The 22223-nt window shown below is 42.2% G+C and overlaps 3 protein-coding genes across 3 annotated transcripts; all 3 read right to left on the bottom strand.

The window, feature by feature from the left end:
- Positions 1–2465: 2465 nt before the first annotated feature.
- LOC311297995 (gamma-crystallin M2-like) lies at positions 2466–3378 on the bottom strand. The gene is made up of 3 exons (XM_084420535.1): positions 3309–3378; positions 2961–3203; positions 2466–2774 (listed from the first exon to the last, which is right to left on the bottom strand). Exons 1-3 carry the CDS (start codon positions 3318–3320, stop codon positions 2502–2504), a joined length of 528 nt encoding a protein of 175 aa, XP_084276661.1. The 5' UTR covers positions 3321–3378; the 3' UTR covers positions 2466–2501.
- Positions 3379–12545: 9167 nt separating this feature from the next.
- LOC311297991 (gamma-crystallin M2-like) lies at positions 12546–13523 on the bottom strand. The gene is made up of 3 exons (XM_084420531.1): positions 13432–13523; positions 13088–13330; positions 12546–12847 (listed from the first exon to the last, which is right to left on the bottom strand). Exons 1-3 carry the CDS (start codon positions 13441–13443, stop codon positions 12575–12577), a joined length of 528 nt encoding a protein of 175 aa, XP_084276657.1. The 5' UTR covers positions 13444–13523; the 3' UTR covers positions 12546–12574.
- Positions 13524–16353: 2830 nt separating this feature from the next.
- Positions 16354–17213, bottom strand: LOC311297994 (gamma-crystallin M2-like). Its single transcript, XM_084420534.1, has 3 exons — positions 17114–17213; positions 16780–17022; positions 16354–16664 (listed from the first exon to the last, which is right to left on the bottom strand). The coding sequence occupies exons 1-3, from the start codon at positions 17123–17125 to the stop codon at positions 16392–16394; spliced, it is 528 nt and encodes a 175-aa protein (XP_084276660.1). The 5' UTR covers positions 17126–17213; the 3' UTR covers positions 16354–16391.
- Between the last annotated feature and the right edge of the window lie 5010 nt (positions 17214–22223).

Raw genomic sequence — 22223 nt, 5'->3', positions numbered from 1 at the left:
CATGGTATTTAAGCGAAACAGCTGACAGGTCGATTATTAGGCATTTTTTACCCAAGATTTTTTTTGTAGCCACTCCAATGGGGCTAATACGAAACAGATTAAATGGAGTATTGTCAAACGGGCCAATCATGAAGCCTGACTTTTTTGATCAGTTTGTCTACAACTTCAGGTTCTATGAGGGCGGATTGAAGATTATTACATATGATATTTTGGGAGAGCGGGCATTCTAGGCCGGGTTTAAAACTGTTTTTTAGGCCTGACAGCAGATAATGAGTAAATTCAGCGTCCGGGTGATGAGCTTCGAAATGCATGCGCGAAATATTTACAGGAGTCACCAAATTATTTTTTAACTGCCACTGACCTGCAGACCGCGCAAGTAATGTTTTTGCAACCTAAAAAGACCCTGCTGTGGAGATCTAGGTCGAGTGCGCCTCAGTATGTGCACTGGTTCCACTGTGCGACTTGCACGGATGTTTTGGGATACTGGTGGTGGTTCCATGGAGACGGCGTTGGACGGAACGGGCATCGGTGTTGCTGTGAAGAGAGAATATGGTGATTTAGGTTGTATGAGAGAGCTGGGAAGGGTATAAGCCGAGGCTGCGAATGTCGGCGGCGGCCTCATGCTTGGATGACCTGCTGTGGCTTGAAAAGGAAAGTTAGTTGGAGGATATGAAGGAAAGGAAGGATGATAGGATGAAGTGTGGGCTTGAGCTGCAAGCGGAGGCGGTCCCCCGCTTGTTTGAGCTACTGGAGCTGCAGGCCACTGGAAGTGGGCGGGGTTGTAACCTGTTGGGTAAAACTGTTGAAATGGTTGGGCCTGTGCTGCTAGCGATATAGCCTCGCGCTAGTGTCTGCGAGGGGAGCTGGAGGCCACTGAAAAGGAAAAGGGTTATGAACAGCGGGAGTATAAAACTGAGTGGCTGTGGGGAGGCTGCTGGGCCCGGCTGCATGCGGCGCTGCGGCAGCAGAAGTCGTGGTGGAGGGCTGGGCCTCATCGAGAGGTGGGAGTGGACCTGGCTGGCTGAAGGCCTGTTGCTGCGGCTCGATGGGCGAAGCGAGCCGGATCCTGTGCGGGACAACGACGGTGGTGACTGGGCAGGCGACTTTTGGGCCCTGAATGTAAGGAAACGTACAGATCATACAGCTCCGCTTTGTTCATTTTTCGCGAAGCCTGTATGTCTGAATTACCCAGCGCTTGCCTCAATCCAGCTACGGTCCATTTCCTGATAGGTGGGATCGTCGGGACAGCCGAGCGGTAGGAGGAGGCCGGGGAAGAAGATGGAAGTCTTGCCAGGGGCGGCGAAGACTGGCCTCGACGTCTTGGTGAGCGCAGGGCTGTTCGGGCCAGTGTGCGGCCGCGTGAAGAAGCCTGAGGCTCAGGTGCGACGTCCGGCGTAGGTAATTACTTACCTTATTTGTACTTTCATCATCTCCTCATCTTCCTCTTTGGACTTGACACGTTACATCAACTTTACTGCAGTAAATTGCATGCTGTCTTACCCTTTATTTTACTGTTAGGAAACTAGGGTTAAGACAAATTTGTGATCCAGGTTAGAACTTAAGGTTTTAAAACAGGCAACCAAACTTCATATGGCTTTAGTTATCATTGCAACCTCTGACTATATTTAGCCTGGGGAGTTTGAGAGTCTGAGATCTTTGTTAGTGGTTGGCACAAGACTCTGAAGAAAAGACATTTTGAGAGTAGAGGAACACAAATAATCATGATAACAAAACAATGAGCTGTGTTTAATTGAAATTTGAACCTGAATCCAAAGTCTGTGAATTGGATATGAGAGTGACGATTTATTTAATTTTTTTTCATTGTGCATTATAATGCATTTTTCATTATGTCAGCTGCATATCTCACCCTTTTTTTCTTAATGCTGTTGTCTGTGGCCAATATGTCATAATTATTTATGTAAAATCCATTGCTAATGTCTCATGTGTGTTGAACTAGTGTCATGTACATGCTGGTGTCAAAAGTGACTGCTGTCTGGTGCTGCCACCCCCTGTAAAGGAGTGTCGTTCTCACTTAATGTACTGTTGCGAAGTGATAGAGATTGCATGCAGTGAAGAAAACACCTGTGTGCATGTGTGAAAATGGTAAGAGCACATTGATTTATGCCTGTATTTCAGTTCTCAGCCAAAAAGACAGGTCAGGATGAATTTCAGTTCAGTTAGAACCAAATGCATATTTGTATTGATGACCGTAATTTGATTATTTTTTATACTATTGTTAATGTTTGTGTTTTAAAAATGTTTTTGATTGATGTTTTTTTTTTCGGTCTAGTTAAATTTATTTTGTGCTACCAAAATCTGAAGTGTGCCTGCCTGAAGGGCTACCAGGGATTTTGAAATTTTGCAAGGCCTGCATTTTTTTTTTTTTTTTTTTTTTTTGTGGACCGCTCATAAAAATATTATTGCCATTTAATGATGTTTCAAGACAGTGTTGTAGAGGAATTATTTTATTAAGTTAAGAAATGCTAGAAAATACTATAAAACTAGTACCAAGAGTCCATGATGCGCCTCATGCTCATGAATCTCATGCCACCCATATTGCTGAAGCTCCTGTACTCTCCAGGCCTGAAGTAGGACATCCTGCCTCTGTAGTTGGCCTGCTCATACATGAGCCAGTGGCCGTCCATCACATGACAGGACTGGCAGTGAGACATGCGGTAACGGTCCATGATGTTGTCACAGTCATCCATCATCTCGTACATCTGACCCATGAAGTTCTCCCTCTCGTAGATCCTCATTCTGTAGGAGCCTTTGTACTGTAGTGAAAGAGAAGTCAGTTATGTTTACAGTGTAGCAAAACTCTCTGAAAGTGTTGTCTTTTCGAGATTTAACATTTTTCCTCAATGTCCCAATTTTTTTTATCTGCTCTCTGCTTTGTGTTTCCAATTAAAAGTATTTTATTAAAAAGTGTTTATTACTAACAAAAATGTCATGGAGCTCACCATTGGGATCATACGGCAGGACCTGATGCAGTTGCTCATTCCAAACATGGACATGTAATCAGCGTACTCGCCCCTTTTAAAGAAATACTGATTTCCCATGTAGTTGGGATGATCATACATCATCCAGCATCCGCTCTCCACTCTGCAAGAGTGACAGCGATTCATGTGGGAGGAGAAGTCACCACAGTCACCCATACACTCATAAGAGCGACCCTGGAAGTTCCTGTCCTCGTAAAAGATGACCTGAAAAATCAAAGTTGATCTTTTGAGTTGTTTAAAGTGAAACTTAACAAATCAAATGTTTTTGGAGTTAAACTGGGTGGAAATCTTAGCTGTAATGAAGTTTACCTTGCCCATCATGGTTGTGCTGTCTGATCCTCAGTAGTTCCACAAAGGAGAAGCTGAAGCTGATTCTGGTTGTTGACTGACTGCTGTCACCCGTACCTTTATACTAGACCAAGACTAAAGACTACACAGCACCTATTGTTAGTCAATTCCTGACTGTGCAAGTTGGAATAGAGGCCATTCAAGCTGTAGCACAGTATCTAGACCTTACTACTCAAATTTGTCACTCTAGAATTTCTGAAGTTTAAATTGTAATTATAAAGCAGTATACTAACTAAACACACGTGAAAGAGGTTTTAAAATATTTTGTTAATTGTACCTCATTACAATACTTGTTTTAGGATTTAAAATTTGTATTTTACTTGACTATGAAATAATTAAGTTTTTTACTAATTTACTTATTCAAGGAAGAAATGTTACTGCTTACAATTTCTCATTTGGAAATTAGAAGTATAACAAATATTTTGCAGGTCATAATGAATAAAAAGATTGTTTTATATTTAATACAAGTTAAATACAAGCTGCTCTATAGACAGTTTCTGTTGCCTGTAGGTAATTGGCAGATAATAAAATTAGTATTTTTTTGTTTTGTTTATCAAATAATTCATGTGTTTATAGTAGTGTAAAATCACTGGACGCTGAACAGACAAGAGAGACGATTCTTTCATTTTTATTAAAGCATTTCTATGATTACAAAAATGTTTTAAGATGTACTGTCTTCTAAAACGTCTTTGAGGTAGGGTTTATTTTTTAGGTTCTATAAATTCTGTTTAATTATTGTGCTTGGAGTTTATTTCTAATAAAAAATGCATTTCCAGTAGTTACATCATGTCCTGCCCTCCCCCCTCATTTCCTTGTTATTTTTTAATAACTTTGCAGAGTGATGAAGTAGAAGTAACCATGTTTATTTTTTAGCATTGTTAAATTGAATGCATCCAAATTTTCATAGTATCATCCTGTAACGGGGTTCAATGTTGTATTGCAAGGAAGGAAGAAGACAGGGGTCGGCGTGACTGAAACACTCACTTTAATTGCAAAATAAAAAGAAACAAATAAACAAAAGAGGCGCACGTAGCGCATTCACCGTGCCACGCACAGTAATAACAAAGAGGACAAATAACAATCACAACTTTCATTCAAACACAGCGTACAGGTGAGGTTCCAGTCCAACTCTCTCTCTCATCTCCTCCCGCATGCTGGCTTATAACCGGTCTCTCCACGCCAATCACTGCAATCAGACACAGGTGTTCCTCATTTTGCACTTGACCTACTTACTCACCGATCGGCCCCCTCCTTTCTCTCCTGCTACAGACTTCGCAAAACCACGCCCCCCTCGCCACATACCCCCACCGCCCGACTCAGGCCGGGGAGCCATCCGGCCTGCAGCCTCCCCCCCCCCTCCTCCTGGAGAGGAAGTCAGCCACAGCCATCTGTACACCCGGCCTGTGGATCACCTGGAACTTAAACGGCTGTAAAGCGAGATACCAACGAGTGATCCGCGCGTTGGTATCCTTCATGCGGTGGAGCCACTGCAGGGGAGCGTGGTCCGAACAGAGGGTGAACTCCCGTCCCAGGAGGTAATAGCGGAGGGTGAGAACGGCCCATCTGATGGCCAAACACTCCTTCTCTATGGTGCTGTACACCGTCTCTCTCTTAGAGAGCTTTCGACTGATGTACAGCACCGGCCGCTCCTCACCCTCCACCTCCTGGGACAGGACCGCACCCATCCCCCTGTCCGACGCGTCGGTCTGTAGGATGAAAGGGAGAGAAAAGTCAGGGGCATGTAAGAGCGGTCCACCACATAAAGCAGCCTTTATCTGGGTAAAAGCCCGCTGACACTGCTCCGTCCATTGAACCGTATCTGGTACCTCCTTTTTAGTTAGATCAGTCAGCGGGCTGGCGAGGTCCGAATAATTAGGCACAAACCTTCTGTAATAACCCGCCAGCCCCAGGAACTGTCTAACCTCCTTTTTGGTCTTAGGTCTCGGACAAGTCGCAACCGCTGCCGTCTTATCAATTTGGGGACGCACTTGTCCATGACCCAAGTGGAAGCCCAGATACCTTACTTCCACCCGCCCAATTGCACACTTCTTCGGGATGGCCGTGAGCCCCGCCCGTCTCAACGTCTTCAGGACAGCCCGCACCTGCTGCATATGACGCTGCCAGTCACCACTATAGATGATGATATCATCCAAGTAGGCAGCGGCATATGCAGCGTGCGGTCGGAGAATCCTGTTCATCAGACGCTGAAACGTTGCCGGAGCCCCGAACAACCCGAAAGGAAGAGTGACAAATTGGTGTAACCCGAACGGCGTGGTGAAAGCTGTTTTTTCTTTGGATAAGGGAGATAAGGGGATCTGCCAATATCCCTTGGTTAAGTCCAATGTCGAATAAAAACGAGCAGTACCCAGCCGATCAAGCAATTCGTCAACCCTTGGCATTGGATAAGCGTCGAACTTCGACACAGCATTCACCTTCCTGTAATCTACACAGAACCGGATCGAGCCATCCGTTTTAGGAACTAAAACTATCGGGCTCGCCCAGTCACTGCTAGATTCTTCTATTACTCCCAACTCTAGCATCGCCTCTAATTCGCTTTGCACAACTTTCTTTTTGTGCTCTGGCAGTCGATACGGCCGGCTGCGAACCACCACGCCCGGCTCTGTCTCAACGTGGTGTTGAATGAGGTCCGTCCGACCAGGCAGGGGCGAGAACACATCAGCAAAATCTGCTTGTAAATTATGCACATCAGTGAGTTGGGATGGTGAGAGGTGGTCTCCCCCAGCGGCCAGGGCGAGAGATTTTGTTTTGACATTCGCCTCTGGACCGAGATCCTCCTCTCCACTCACTACCATCGCCAGCATCACTGATTCCACCTCAGACCATTTTTTAAGCAGGTTGAGGTGGTAAATTTGATGTGCCCCGCCCCTATCTGTTCGTATTACCTCATAGTCAAGATCTCCAATTCGCCGTGTAACCTCAAAAGGTCCTTGCCACTTTGCGAGTAATTTTGAGCTAGAGGTAGGAAGTAATACAAGCACTTTCTCTCCCGGTGTAAATTGACGCAGTCTAGCCCCCCTGTTGTACAGCCGACTTTGCTTGTCCTGAGCCTGTAACAAATTCTCCCGTGACAGCCGCCCCAAAGTGTGGAGTTTTGTTCTCAGGTCCAGGACATACTGAATTTCATTTTTACTAGCTGAAGGTCCGTCCTCCCAAGTTTCCCTAAGGACGTCTAACACCCCGCGGGGCTGACGCCCATAGAGAAGCTCGAAGGGGGAAAACCCCGTGGAGGCTTGAGGGACCTCCCGTACAGCGAACAAGAGGGGTTCTAACCACCGATCCCAATTTTTGGCTTCTTCTTGTACAAACTTTCGAATCATGGATTTCAAAGTGCGGTTAAATCGTTCGACCAGCCCGTCTGTTTGTGGGTGATAGACACTGGTCCGGATCGATTTAATGCCCAATAATTCGTAAAGTTCGCGTATCGTTCGTGACATAAACGCCGTGCCTTGATCGGTGAGAATCTCTTTCGGGATTCCCACCCGGGAGATTAGTTGAAACAGAGCGCTCGCCACGCTATTTGCGGAAATATTGCGAAGCGGGACTGCTTCAGGATATCGCGTTGCGTAGTCCACCAGGACTAAAGCAAAGCGATGTCCCCGTGCTGACCGTTCTAATGGCCCGATGAGGTCCATACCAATTCGTTCGAAGGGGACCTGCATCAACGGAATAGGGCACAATGGTGCTTTTGGGTTGGCCGGTGGATTCACCAGCTGACATTCACGACAAGACGCACACCACTTGCGTACATTCTCGTGAATGCCCGGCCAAAAGAATCGGGCCATGAGACGGTTTAGTGTCGTTGTTTGTCCTAAATGCCCGGCCATTGGATTAGAATGAGCCGCCTGGAAAAGCATTTCCCGACGGCTTTTGGGTACCAACAACTGAGTTGTATCCTGCTTTGATTGGGCATCTTGGGTCACCCGATACAACTAATCTTTTATAATTGTAAAATACGGATAGGTGAGCGGTTGGTCTGGGTGGAGAAGCTGGCCGTCGATAGAGCGAACCTGATCAAAGGCATGTTTCAGCGTGTCATCCTGGGACTGTTCCAGGGGAAAATCATCGCGCTCTGAGAGAATGGTTCTCTCCGGTGCGCTCTGTTCCCCTGAACCAGTACCCAGAGGTTCCGGATCAGCTTCTCCCAACTGAGCAGTCGCCACCTTCCTTTGGGAGAGCAGCCTGGGGAGAGAATCCCCCCCTCGATGGGCCCCCTCCCCGGGGAAGAGGCCTGGGGGCAGATACCGGCTCCGCAGCACCCCCTGTCCTCCACCTTGGAGCCGGCCACGGCGGCAGATTCGCCCGGTACCTGGGAAGGGGAGAGGGCTTGGGGGGGGGGGGGGGGTAGAGAGAGAAAGAGAGAGAGAAGCAGATGGCACGCCACCATTTGGTCCTCCGCCAGCTGGATGGCCTGGTTCAGCGACGTCGGGCGGTGGCACTGGACCCACTGCGCGGTCTTTGTTGGCAACCGCGCCACGAACTGCTCCAGCACCACACGATCGATGACTTCCTCGACGTCGCTTCCGTCGGCCATCAGCCACTTGCGGCACGAGTCCCGGAGCTGTTGGGCCATGATGAAGGGTCGGCCAGACTCCTCGAGGTTCAATGTCCTGAACCTCTGGTCGACTGAGTTCGGAAAGCAAGAACTGATAAGACTGTAAATGTGTGCCTTGAAATGCAATGCAAGTCGCTTTGGATAAAAGCGTCTGCCAAATGCATTAATGTAATGTAACTATGAATGCTACTAAGGTGTGTGCTTAAATGCTTTGGTTGATGATAGTGCTGATGAGAGTAAGGTGTATGTGATTACTGAATGGTGAGAACCAGGAGGGATGCTGGGAAATGTAGCCTGTGTGTGAGTGAGGGAGTGCAGCAGTAAGGGAGGACCAGTGCACATGTGACAGTTAGTCGACGAGAAGAGGCTTAATCAAACAAAATTGTATTAGTCGTTCAGTCACAGAAAAAAACACAGGAAGTGGCGAAGTCATTAATTCAGTTTACCAAAGCAGTCAACATTTATTAGATTAAAGGTGTGTTCCATTCGACCGTAAGTGGACTGTGAAGTGGACTTCACAGGGTATGTCGCCATCTTAAAGGTGCTATAAGCGATCTCGGTTGGCGTAACCCTTTTGTTGATGTTTGAATTATTATCAAACAAAACGGAGGCTAGCTAGACCCTCCCTCCTCCTCATCCGCGCACTAACCCCCGAACCCCACCCCCACATCATTCTTGTTGGTTATTGGCTGGAACAGTTTGTTATGTTTCGTGGTGCGGGTCGCTCTGTTTGTTGCTCAGTTTGTTTTTGCTGCAGTTTGTGGAGCGTGGGCTGTCTGCAGAGACCGTGTTTTTTTACAGTGTGTTCAGGGGACAGGCAGCTAGCGGATAGTGAGGAGATGTTTGCGGTATGTGAAAAAAAAAATGTTTTAGCCTAAAAAACGCGTGAGATCACTTATAGCACCTTTAATGAAGATTCCAATATGAAGGGAGCGAACATGTTAAGTTCGAAGGGCACTGCAAAGATAGGTAGGTATCAATACGTATGACAAAGTAAAAGTGGCAAGAAGCAGCTGAGGCTTTGTCATTTTTTTTATTTTACTTAATTTACCTCAGGAATTTTTACTATGCAGCTGCGTGTAGAAAAGAAAGCGCACGAGATGAGACCGCTACAATTCAATTATTAAGACCATGGATTAACATGCACCAATGCTACAATTTTCTGTCATAATCATTTGTTAACAAAAAAGTATTCATAACTTCAATGAGCTCATTGTTTCTGTCTTAAAATATTACATTGTTTCAATTAATCCATTTTAACTAACTGTGATTTGTATATGTACATTTCTGAAATATATAACTTAGACAGTTACTTCTGATATCAGATCACTCTAAATTGTAATGCATTTTCTGCAAAGCTGCTTTGAAACAATTTGTATTGTGAAAGTGCTATACAAATAAATGTGATTTGTAAAAATCCATCTTAAAATTGATTTAAGAACAGAATTTTTTTTTTTTTTTTTTCTCAAATGTATGTCTTGTGGGCCTTCTTAATATTAGTGACTCTTGTTGTAGCTAGCTGCTCTGATATGTCATCACAAGTATCTACTGGTATACCTCACAAGCAACTTGCAGTATTTAGTTTCAGATGTCGATAGAGGGCCCAGAATTCTGTACCTTTAAATGTAGATACCTTTTTTTTATCTACATACTTGGACCCAGCCGTGGCTCATTTGTAAGGGCAGGTGGGCCCAACCAATTTATTCATCCAAAACATACACTGATCAAAATTACATGAGCTGAACTTAAAGATCTAAGACTTTTTCTATGTACACAAAATGCCTATTTCTCTCAAATATTATTCACAAATCTGTCTAAATCTGTGTTAGTGAGCATTTCTCCTTTGCCGAGATAATCCATCCACCTCACAGGTGTGGCATATCAAGATGCTGATTAGACAGCATGATTATTGCACAGGTGTGCCTTAGGCTGGCCACAATAAAAGGCCACTCTAAAATGTGCAGTTTTATCACACAGCACAATGCCACAGATGTCGCAAGTTTTGAGGGAGCATACAATTGGCATGCTGACTGCAGGAATTTCCACCAGAGCTGTTGCCCGTGAATTGAATGTTCATTTCTCAACCATAAGCCGTCTCCAAAGGTGTTTCAGAGAATTTGGCAGTACATCCAACCAGCCTCACAACCGCAGACCACATGTAACCAACACCAGCCCAGGACCTCCACATCCAGCATCTTCACCTCCAAGATCGTCTGAGACCAGCCATCCGGACAGCTGTTGCAACAGTTGGTTTGCATAACCAAAGAATTTCTGCACAAACTGTCAGAAACCGTCTCAGGGAAGCTCATCTGCATGCTCGTCGTCCTTATCGGGGCCTTGACCTGACTGCAGTTCGTCATCGTAACTGACTTGAGTGGGCAAATGCTCACATTCGATGGTGTCTGGCACTTTGGAGAGGTGTTCTCTTCACGGATGAATCCTGGTTTTCACTCTACAGGGCAGATGGCAGACAGCGTGTATGGCGTCGTGTGGGTGTGCGGTTTGCTGATGTCAATGTTGTGGATCGAGTGGCCCATGGTAGCAGTGGGGTTATGGTATGGGCAGGCGTATTTTTTGGACAACGAACACAGGTGCATTTTATTGATGGCATTTTGAATGCACAGAGATACCGTGATGAGATCCTGGGGCCCATTGTTGTGCCATTCATTCACGACCATCACCTCATGTTGCAGCATGATAATGCATGGCCCCATGTTGCAAGGATCTGTACACAATTCCTGGAAGCTGAAAACATCCCAGTTCTTGCATGGCCAGCATAATCACCGGACATGTCACCCATTGAACATGTTTGGGATGCTCTGGATCGGCGTATATGACAGCGTGTTCCAGGTCCTGCCAATATCCAGCAACTTCGCACAGCCATTGAAGAGGAGTGGACCAACATTCCACAGGCCACAATCAACAACCTGATCAACTCTATGCGAAGGAGATGTGTTGCACTGTGTGAGGCAAATAGTGGTCACACCAGATACTGACTGGCTTTCATAAATAGGCCTTTTGTGTACATAGAAAAAGTCTTAGATCTTTGAGTTCAGCTCATGAAAAATGGGGGCAAAAACAAAAGTATTGCGTTTATAATTTTGTTCAGTGTAGATCTCTACATAAACTGAATCAATAATAAATTGGGTAACACTTTATGAAAGTGACATGTGAAGGCTAAGTATAGTCACCCATATTTGGAATATGTCCTCTGCATTTAACCCATTCAAGTTAGTGGAAACACATTAGGAGTAGTGAGTAATGAACACACACATACTGCAAACTGTGGACACACACACCCGGAGCAGTGGGCAGCCATTTTTATGTGCCACCCGGGAGCCATTGGGGGTTAGGTGCCTAGCTCTAGGGCACCTCATTCATTTCAACGCTATCTCACAAGCAATTCGTACGAATTCATACAAGTGTGTAAAAGGTGGCTAACTCGTACGAATTTGTATGACCTCAGTCATACGAATTCGTATGATTTGTCTAAACCCCAGTGATGGGTAGGTTTAGGGGTGGGGTCAGGGGTAGGTCAATCGTAAAAATTCATGCAAATTGGGCAATTCGTAAAGTATGTACGATTTAGCAAACATCTTGTACAAATTTGTTCAAAATTCGTACAAATTACCGTGAGATCGGGTTGGTCATTTCCTACCGGAACTGAGAATTGAATGTTGGGTTTCCTTGTTTTATGGGGACTTTCCATTTGAAATAATGATTTTAAACTGTACAAACTGTATATTCTATCCCATAAACCCACCCCTAATCCTAACTGATGTATTTTTACAACGTTACCTAATGAGTATTTGTATGTATTTCATATTAAAAGCATTATGTTTTTAAGTGTTGAAAATGTTTAACTTTGGAAATAGACGTAATGCATTTGTAAACCTTTTAAGGATCACTTAATACTAATGTGATTAATAAAATAAAGGTAAAGCACTTAAAATTCTTCAGATTTCAGATTATTTTAAGTCATAAAGTGAGCAGAATATATTAAAATTTAACGTATGGTTTCAGCAGGCATGTTTCATGATAGCCTATTAATCGGGGCATACGGTGCCTGTGTCCAGACAGTGCCTGTGGCTTGTCTGTTCGTCCTATGTCGAGTAGCATATCAAATTAATGAAACCCATTGGACTCTATTTTATGGAAAACAAATACTGTGGATTGTTTTCTAAATATAATTTTTTGTGTTCCACAGAAAAAAGTCATAAACGTTTGGAATAACATGACGATGAGTAAATGATTTTGGTGTAAACTATCCCTTTAGTTTTGCCATATGGACATTTAAGGACTGCATTTTGAGTACTTTATCGTACTGATAAATTCTAATAAAACATAAGCATTTGTAATTTCACCAGCTATGAGAAACAAGCTATTTTCATGCAGTCTGTAGTTTCACAGTTATGAACAGGGTTTTATGTTTGACTGGACCTTGTCATTTGAAAGCCTGCATCCCTCATATTTACAGTAGCCTATTAGATTGCTATCTTACTATATAGTATAACAGAATTCAGTAAATTCTTTATAGATCTGTTTAATTTATGAGGTGTTGTTTGTGGGCTACTAATGCAAATATTATTGACATCAATGATTTTCAAGACAGAATGTGTAGTGTTGTAGAGAAAATATTTTATTAATATAAACCCTAGTAATAGGAGTCCATGATGCGCCTCATGCTCATGAATCTCATGCCACCCATATTGCTGAAGCTCCTGTACTCTCCAGGCCTGAAGTAGGACATCCTGCCTCTGTAGTGGGGCTGCTCATACATGAGCCAGTGGCCGTCCATCACATGACAGGACTGGCAGTGAGACATGCGGTAACGGTCCATGACGTTGTCACAGTCATCCATCATCTCGTACATCTGACCCATGAAGTTATCCCTCTCGTAGATCCTCATTCTGTAGGAGCCTTTGTACTGTAGTGGAAGAGAAGTGCATTATTTTCAAGTGTAGCTCGTAGAAGCAACATCTAATGTAAACAAATAACAAGAACTGTGTAGTTCTGCCTCATAAATCATTTTGAAAGGATGCTTTGAGTTGATGGATTTTAGAATTTTCCTCTATGTCCTGCAAATGTATGTCCTACAGGTTTTTGCTTCATGATTCTAGGATGTGGCTTTGGGTGTATTACAAAACAATACATTCATGGAGCTCACCATGGGGATCATACGGCAGGACCTGATGCAGTTGCTCATTCCAAACATGGACATGTAATCAGCGTACTCGCCCCTTTTAAAGAAATACTGATTTCCCATGTAGTTGGGATGATCATACATCATCCAGCATCCGCTCTCCACTCTGCAAGAGTGACAGCGATTCATGTGGGAGGAGAAGTCACCACTGTCACCCATACACTCATAAGAGCGACCCTGGAAGTTCCTGTCCTCGTAGAAGATGACCTGAAAATAAAGTTAATCTTTAATGAATTTTCACTTTATCTAACTTATATCAAAGTAATGTGAGTGAAACTGTATGTAATGGGTGCTGGAATGAAGTTTACCTTGCCCATCATGGTTGCGCTGTCTGATCCTCAGTAGTTCCACAAAGGAGAAGCTGAAGCTGATTCTGGTTGTTGACTGACTGCTGTCACCCGTACCTTTATACTAGACCAAGACTAAAGACTACACAGCACCTATTGTTAGTCAATTCCTGACTGTGCAAGTTGGAATAGAGGCCATTCCAGCTAAAGCTTGGTATGTAGATTTTAGTGTTATTTACATATTATTAGGTCTGTATAATTTCTATACATAAGTTTATATATATTTGTTGTTCCATATTATTGCATTCTGATTTGTGGATTATTATTATTTTTATATTTTTTATATATAAACACTAAACATTAAAAACCAAAATACTAAAGAGTTTTCATCCTTACATATTGTTTGTCGTTTCAGATTCCCACAATCTGGTTATTTGGATTTGGTTTGTTTTTGGTTTTCATTGGTGTTCATTTCAAAATTATGCAAAATAGGTCCTTCCTTTTGATTACACCTTCTACGTAAAATATTGGGGATGGAGGACACAGTGAGGGAAAGCACACATATCCTTGTGAGGCCTGGCTGTATTATACAGTACATTGTAATTGTGCACACTGATTGTGAGGCCTAATTGTGGCATGACTAGTCTGATGCATATTATATATAAAACCAGAAAGCACTTTCTTGATCTGGCAAGCTCTCATCTGATTGGCTGGTTTTACACAATGTATGTGAGAGAGAAAACGGAAATTTAATTAGCCTTAAAATTTAATGATTCAGCAAAACCAGGTTGAGAAAATGAGTGCTTTTGAAGATTGTTTAAATAATTCTTTATTCAGACCAATCTATTATTAGTAAGTAGCCTAACGAATTATGCATTCCTTATATTATGAAAGGATGACCTGTTATAGTACAAGAGAACAGAATAATTAATTATTTTGGTAACACTTTATTTCGATAGTCCACTTTAGACATTCTACTAACTATAAGTAACTTTGTCAACTAACTCTCATTAGAGGATTAGTAGACTGTCTGCTTAATATTTGCTAACACTTTATTTTGTTGGTACCCCAACAGACATTCTACTGACTATAAGTAACTTGCCGACTACACGTCAACTCATTCTACTAACCCAAACCCTACCACCTAACCTAACAGTCTACTGACAGTCTACTACAGTCTACTAATACTCTAATGAGAGTTAGTTGACATGTAGCTGAAAAATTACTTATAGTTAGTAGAATGTCTGAAGTGGACTATCGAAATAAAGTGTAACCATAACTTTTTACAATTCCTAACCCTTTGACAAAAAGGATTTGAAAATCAGAAAATCTTATCAATTTAGTGTATATGTATAAAACAACTTCAGTCTTTTCAGCCATACAATATTTATAATATTTAGGCTATGTTACAAATGTTCAAATAATCACAGAAGTACTAGGATAAAAAATTGTAGTTTGTATATATGAGAGAAAACACTGATGTGTAAAAATAATCTAAATCACCTATTTGAAAATAATTTGACGTTTCTAACCAAGACTGTATTACTTCCACTCCTCCTAGAGACCTTCTACAAGTTTTTCAGAAATAAGGGTGGGAGAAAAAAAATTATTCTGAAAACTTCAGAATTTATTCTTTCTGAACAGTTTTTTTTCTTTTTTCTGCATGCGTGATAGAACTTGTGTGTAGAGACAACCATATTCTTCTTGCTGCCAATAACACACAAACACACACACGCATACACACACAACCATCAGAAGAAGTAGGCTACATACATTTGCATAAGATTTCATGGTTGAAGTGAAAAGAAAGGCAATTGCTTCTTTGCACAGGACATGCACTATGAGAATTGTGCACTTTGCTTGACAATGTGTAGTTTTGCTGGTATTTCAGTGTTTTCTCTTTCAAACAGTCTACAAAGGCATAATTTATACAGTTTGAAGACTAAATGTAATACCCAAAACTCACTTACTTACAGGCGTCTGCATTAAAATTTTCACATGCTCTTTGTACATTCATTTTAAAGAGTGTTCGCGGCATGCGGCTGTCTATGACTTGGTGTAAGTTGTTGTAAAATGTTAAATGCACTTGTATTTCCAAATGCTTTTATGATGTCTTATAGACAGGACAAAACATATTATATGTTCAAATAGATCTGTGCATTAGTGTGAATGCAGCGTATTGCTGTCTGTGATGTAATCATTAAAATTCAAAGTGCAATAATGCAGAAGAAAAGAGAATTTAATCAATAAAAATAATAAGTAATTTAATAAAATTCAACACATATTTTTTATATTATTTGTCAGTTGTTTTAAAATTCGATTGTGATTCCCAGAATCAGATTCAGATCGTGAGGGTGCCTAAAGATAAGCAACTAATTTTCTTTCCCTCCAGGACAAAAAGTGGGTGAGCCAGTTGGCTAGAAATATATTTGCTCTGAAAGGCTTTCAAACACTGCATTTCAAAGTAAACAAACAGCTATGATAATACGATCATTATGAAAGTATTGACATCATACCTTTATTAAAATATATTTAAGGACCTGGATATAAGATATTTCTTAATCTAGTGAAAATTGTAATAAATACTTTATAATTTTATAAACAATTTAATTTTCTTGTTTATATATATTGTTTCCCCACCAGTGATCCCTAATTTGCAAATAGATTTGGGAAGATGTGAAGAAAATAATAAAAATAAACATGTAGGCCTACTAAACTGCAAACTTACATGCTGTCCCCCAGCTCTACTGTGAAGTGTCATGATATTCTTTAATATTGTGCAATATACGCACTGAAAACTCGGGTTGAGAGAATCAGTCAGAGTATTTTAAAGTTACATGTGAAATTCTTAATTTGTTTTATATTTTTATTGACAAACTTGTGAAGGGTTTTTGTTGAGTATTTAAGCAAATATTAGTGGCATTAATGATTTTCAAGACAATGTTTATTGTTGTAGAGAAATTATTTTATTTATAGAAACACTAGTACCAGGAATCCATGATACGCCTCATGCTCATGAATCTCATGCCACCCATATTGCTGAAGCTCCTGTACTCTCCAGGCCTGAAGTAGGACATCCTGCCTCTGTAGTTGGCCTGCTCATACATGAGCCAGTGGCCGTCCATCACATGACAGGACTGGCAGTGAGACATGCGGTAACGGTCCATGATGTTGTCACAGTCATCCATCATCTCGTACATCTGACCCATGAAGTTATCCCTCTCGTAGATCCTCATTCTGTAGGAGCCTTTGTACTGTAGTGGAAGAGAAATCAGTTTAGCTTTTAGCTTAAGTTTATCAGCCAGATTAAAATGTTAACATGTAAACACAGATGTATCTTTATATTATATAAGCTTAAACTGAACTCACCATGGGGATCATGCGGCAGGACCTGATGCAGTTGCTCATTCCAAACATAGACATGTAATCAGCGTACTCGCCCCTTTTAAAGAAATACTGATTTCCCATGTAGTTGGGATGATCATACATCATCCAGCATCCGCTCTCCACTCTGCAAGAGTGACAGCGGTTCATGTAGGAGGAGAAGTCACCACTGTCACCCATACACTCATAAGAGCGACCCTGGAAGTTCCTGTCCTCGTAGAAGATGACCTGAAAGTTAATGTTTGCAGTTTTATTTTTATTTTCTACTTTTATTTTCATTTTAATTAAACTTTGAAATTGTAGCTGTAATGAAGTTTACCTTGCCCATCATGGTTGCGCTGTCTGATCCTCAGTAGTTCCACAAAGGAGAAGCTGAAGCTGATTCTGGTTGTTGACTGACTGCTGTCACCCGTACCTTTATACTAGACCAAGACTAAAGACTACACAGCACCTATTGTTAGTCAATTCCTGACTGTGCAAGTTGGCACAGAGGCTGCTAGTAAGCGTAGTATCTAGATCTTAGTCCTTAGTAATTTGTCATGATTTTCTTCTGAAGTTAATATTTGTCCAAATTAAAGACTAGAGTCTCACGATTGTGGATAAATGTGGAAAAATATTATGTCTTTTATTTATTTTTCTGTACAGCACTTTGGTCCACTTGGGTTGTTTTAAAGTGCTTGTGTTGGTCTTAAAGATGAACTGAACTGAAAATTTGAGTAAAGGTGATATAACAGATGTATTTTATTTATTCTCATTGGTACAATTATTAAAATGGCAGAATTTGTTAAAAGGGATAAAATGGTAAGTTGAAAATGTTGTTGTTGTTACACGGGCGCCGCCATGTTGGATTTCAGCAGTCCACTACGTCACTGGCATGGTAAGCTACTCTGTTGCTAACCAACACAAGCAGAGCAGCCATAGCATGTACATAGTCTGAGGCTAGCTGACATGGCTGAGGAAACAGAAACCAACAGGTCTAGGGGGGGGGGGTTCATACTGTATTGCCCCTGGCTGTAGTAATGAATCGTTTAGTGCTAAGGCAGCTGGGGTTACGATACATTTTCACATGCTACCTTTGACAAGGAAACCAGGCTTTATAGCGTTCAACAAAACTGAGACTGACACACTCGGCATTCATTGAAATTGAGTCACAAAACCAAGCTAGATACCAAACGATCCAACCTAGATAAAGGGCTAGCAGCTAAACACGTTGGAAGCACTTTTGTCAAACTCCACAAGCTAGACACCACTCCGACCATATAAACTGTATAAATAAATCATGACTCCGACGATATCACAGATCGATAATAATGCGTTTACTAGCTGCTAACTAAACCGCAGCAGGTCTGTAAACAGAATCCAATGTCCCTCTCTACTCACCCTGAAGCTAGCTGATGTTCATCGTGTCAGGAAACATTGTTGATGCAGGGAGTTCAACTCGCAGAACTAACGTTAGCTGCTAGGTCCATAGTAAGAGGTATCTGTGCAGTATTTTGATTTTAACATTTTGCGTGCAGCTAACTTAACAAGCGATCCCATTGGATGAATTCGTCCAATCACATTTGCCATTTATCGTCCTCGACTTTCTAAAACGCACAGTACCTCAAACATGTTTTAGTATTTTTCTCTAAATGCACATAGGGTAGAGTGGGGTAAAACGCCCCCCACCTGTTTTTCCCAAAATAACCACTAAAAGTAGTCAAGATACATTTTTACTGTTGCTATGCACTACGTTGATAACGGGGATATACAAATCTCTATGGAGAAGCTGACACCAGCGACACATTTGAAGAGAAGAGGATTACATGGTAAATGCTATAATTTTCAGATATTAGTAAACAAGTGTTTAAAAGAATATTGTTCTGCAGGATATCACAGTGATGTATGATAGATGAATAGTGAAGTCTGTAGTTTGAGATCATATATTATTTATAAGGAATATAATTATATTTTAAAAATTAAACATTATTTTAAAAAACTCATAGCTTGTGGGGTAAAACGCCCCCTACGCTGAGGGGTAAAACGCCCCCCCCTGGGGGCATAGATTCTCTATCATAATTACTATAATAAAATATTTCTGTCTATCAAATCCTTTGTTTTACACTTAATGCAGTATAACTAGGTGGTAAAATCTAAATATTTGAACAAAACATGAACAAAATACCTCAAGTGAGCATTAACTAGCTAGCTTGCTAGCACAGTTAGCTCACTGATGGAAGGTAGTTAATTTTGCCTATTTTGAACATTTCTGAAATAAATATTAATAGATATACATGTTGATACATTACTTGCCTTTTACCTTTAGAGATTAAAAACTATTGTCTGTTAATTTTGCTGTTTATCTATGAAGCAAACTGGTTGGTAAGAAAGGGGGCATTTTACCCCACCTTGGGGGGCGTTTTACCCCACCGCTGGGGCAAAACGCCCCCTTTGTACAAAAATATTTTCAGTGGAAATACTAATTAATTATGAAGGCTGAGCAATTTTAATATTTGGTGAATAACTCCTGCCATAGTCACTCAAAACCGGGATGGCAATTCTAGTCACATTTATGTTTTGTTTCACTGTAATGTCACATTTTCCTTAAGGGGGGCGTTTTCCCCCACTCTACCCTATAAGCAGTCTCTATTTACTAAAATGCATAATGTGCTTGTATACAATAAATGAGAGTGCATGACAGGCTACAGCCCTCCAACCTCCCACCACATTTCCCTCTTATAACACCATGAACCACTATTGCTCCATTAATAATTGACTATGTACATTGCAAATACAATCTGTATCATACCTGCATTACTTTTATTTCGTGTAATTTACAACGTAACAGCGTTGCATGCTCGTAGTTTCTTTTGCACTTGGATCAGTGAGGCGATACAGCGCGAGCCGCTGCATTTGCGCGTGCAATTGAAGAGTGTGCGCTACGAGAACGGGATAACGGCTGACAGGACAAGAAAGTCAGTTTTTCTGAGGTGAAAAACTTTATTTCAGCGTACACTTATGTCACTGCCTGGTAGTTCCTATTGTGTTGGGTTTTCTGAAGTAGTCATGATTCGCCTCTCATAACATGCTCTAAACACGCACGCAGATTGGAAAAGGAGGAGCGGGGCGCGGGGAGCAAGGATCACAAATTTGAACTATATCGATATATGCGATATGGTCTAATTCCATATCGCATTTCAAAAATAAATGTTCCAGGTTGACCTCTCTGCAACAGATCGATTCCGATGCAGTGTCCATGCTCCGGCAGCGCCCGCACCCACACCAGTCACTTCCCCCCAAACGATCCTGTAGGTGGAGCCTGAAACTGATCGTCCTCCTTGTGGTGGTAGTCAGGTACTACTGGCCGGTACCTCACAGGCTCAAACGCGTAACCAAAATGACTAATTTTTGTGTGTATAGGACCTGCAGTTGCAGCTGCCTATATACCTTCACAGGTTCTACCATGCCAGTGATGTCATCAGAATTGCCAGCGTTCTAATACTAACAAACGCAATTTTTGTGTTGCTTAAAAAAAACCTATATTGATATTTAAAAAAAATTTTTTTTGTGTAATTTACTTTTAATTGTCATAAACAACACATTATCAATGTTGATTTTTTCAGTTCAGTTCATCTTTAATGATCATTCATTCATTCATTTTGTGTTTCCTTAGTTATTTGCAGTGCGTTAACGCCATCTACCGAACACTTGCGGTAACGGCAGGTTTGGTGTACAGTTTCTATTTCCTGTTGTATTCTCGTTTGGAACGAGATTAGTGTTCAGTTAGTACAAGACTTTTCCAGAGCGAGTTGTACTCCGTGTTGTGTAAATTCTGCTGTTAAGTTTCTTCAAACCCCGCACAGTTGTGTTTCCCTCGGGGGCAATGCCGGTGAGTAGCACTGTGTGTATTATAAGGTGTTTTATATTAGCCGTTTTCTTAAGAGAATGTGTAAGAAGAAAATGAACGTGTTGTCACGAAGTGTAGATTCCTCTGTTTCCCGTGTAATGGCGGCTCATGTTCAGTAGAAACCGATGTATGTGTTGCATTTGGTTTTGGAAATGATTGAAGAAGGCAATTTGAGTTAATAGGTACTTTTATTTGTGTTTGCAGTTTTACAGCTTGTTTTTGCACTGCCGTGTGTAAAATAAAGGAGAGGAGAAAAAGGACCTCGGGATAAAGCAGCATCTCTTTTCTTTGTTCACCTCACCTGGCTGTTTATACGTGCTGGATAGCTAAATACGCATACGTTTAGTGAGGCCAGTACAGTAAAATGGCATACCCTCGCCTGTCGAGAAGAAGACAGAACTTCAACTGCTAAAAAAATATATATATATATATTGTCGCCCGTCGAGACGACACCATTAACCTGCACTCACCAAGCCTGCATGTGACTTGCCCAGATTCCCCTGCTCCATAAGACATGGATTCTCCGACCGAAATGCAACTTCCCACTGGTGTGACTGATGCAGAAGCTGGTGACTGGGAGGTGAGATCAGAGCTATTTGCATCAAGCGCTGTTCGTGCACCATCTCAACACGGATCGACATGCAGCTCACGAAGGAGCACTGCGCTAGCCACCGCTAAAGCCAGAGCTCAAGCAGCAAGAACCAAAGCAGCCTATTCTGAAAAGGAAATGGCACTGAAACTTCAGAAAGCTGAAGCAGAACTACGAACTGCCAAAGCAGAAGCTGAATTGGAGGCATTGCGGTGTAGAAAAGAAATGGAGGCTGCAATAGCTGAAGCAGCAGTTCTTCAAGCAGAATTAGATGATGGCAACAGCCTTGGGGAACCGGAGTCAGAACTGAACCAAAGGTATTTCACTGCAAACAGCGTGCCGCCGCAGAGAGATATAAAGCAAGAAAGCTATAATACTCCGCCCAGCCTGCACAGCCACCTGCTTCCACCTGCACGTCCTCCAACGCAGCCAGCCATAAGACCTCCAGTACAGCATCCAGCAACATCGCCTGCAGAGCTACCGACACCAGCCCCAAGACGGCTGCCACTGCCGTCACAGGTACCACTACAGCCACAGCAGCCAGCCATGTCACCTGCTAGTCCGAATTACAGCCCACACCAAGCCAGCAAGCAAGCATGGCAGGGAGGAAAAGACTATGGGCTACCCAGTCCTGCTCCACGCCCTACCTCGCCTCGTCACACGTCTGCTCAAAATGGACACAGCTCCCCGACTGCTGACCTGGCGAAGTTCATCGCTAGAAACCAGATCGTCTCCACAGGGCTGATGAAGTTCGACGATAAGGCAGAGAATTACTGGGCGTGGAAAGCTTCATTCTGCAATGTCATAGACAATATAAGCTTGTCAGTAGCAGAAGAGACTGAACTTCTGATTAAATGGTTCGGCAAAGAGTCGTCCGAACAAGCACGCAGGCTCAGAGCAGCCTACATCAGAGACCCCCAGGGTGGCCTCCGAGCTATCTGGCAGCGCATTGAA

This window comes from Rutilus rutilus (genome assembly GCF_951802725.1).
Source record: "Rutilus rutilus genome assembly, chromosome: 10".
NCBI lineage: Eukaryota > Metazoa > Chordata > Actinopteri > Cypriniformes > Leuciscidae > Rutilus > Rutilus rutilus.
Note: the sequence above shows the minus strand (reverse complement) of the source record. Positions and strands in the feature narration are given on the sequence as shown.

Coding starts and splice junctions, on each gene's coding strand:
- LOC311297995 (XM_084420535.1), bottom strand. Junction 2,775..2,960: donor CCTGCCGTATGATCCCAATG/GTGAGCTCCATG, acceptor CTTTCACTACAG/TACAAAGGCTCCTACAGAAT.
- LOC311297994 (XM_084420534.1), bottom strand. Junction 16,665..16,779: donor CCTGCCGCATGATCCCCATG/GTGAGTTCAGTT, acceptor CTTCCACTACAG/TACAAAGGCTCCTACAGAAT.
- LOC311297991 (XM_084420531.1), bottom strand. Junction 12,848..13,087: donor CCTGCCGTATGATCCCCATG/GTGAGCTCCATG, acceptor CTTCCACTACAG/TACAAAGGCTCCTACAGAAT.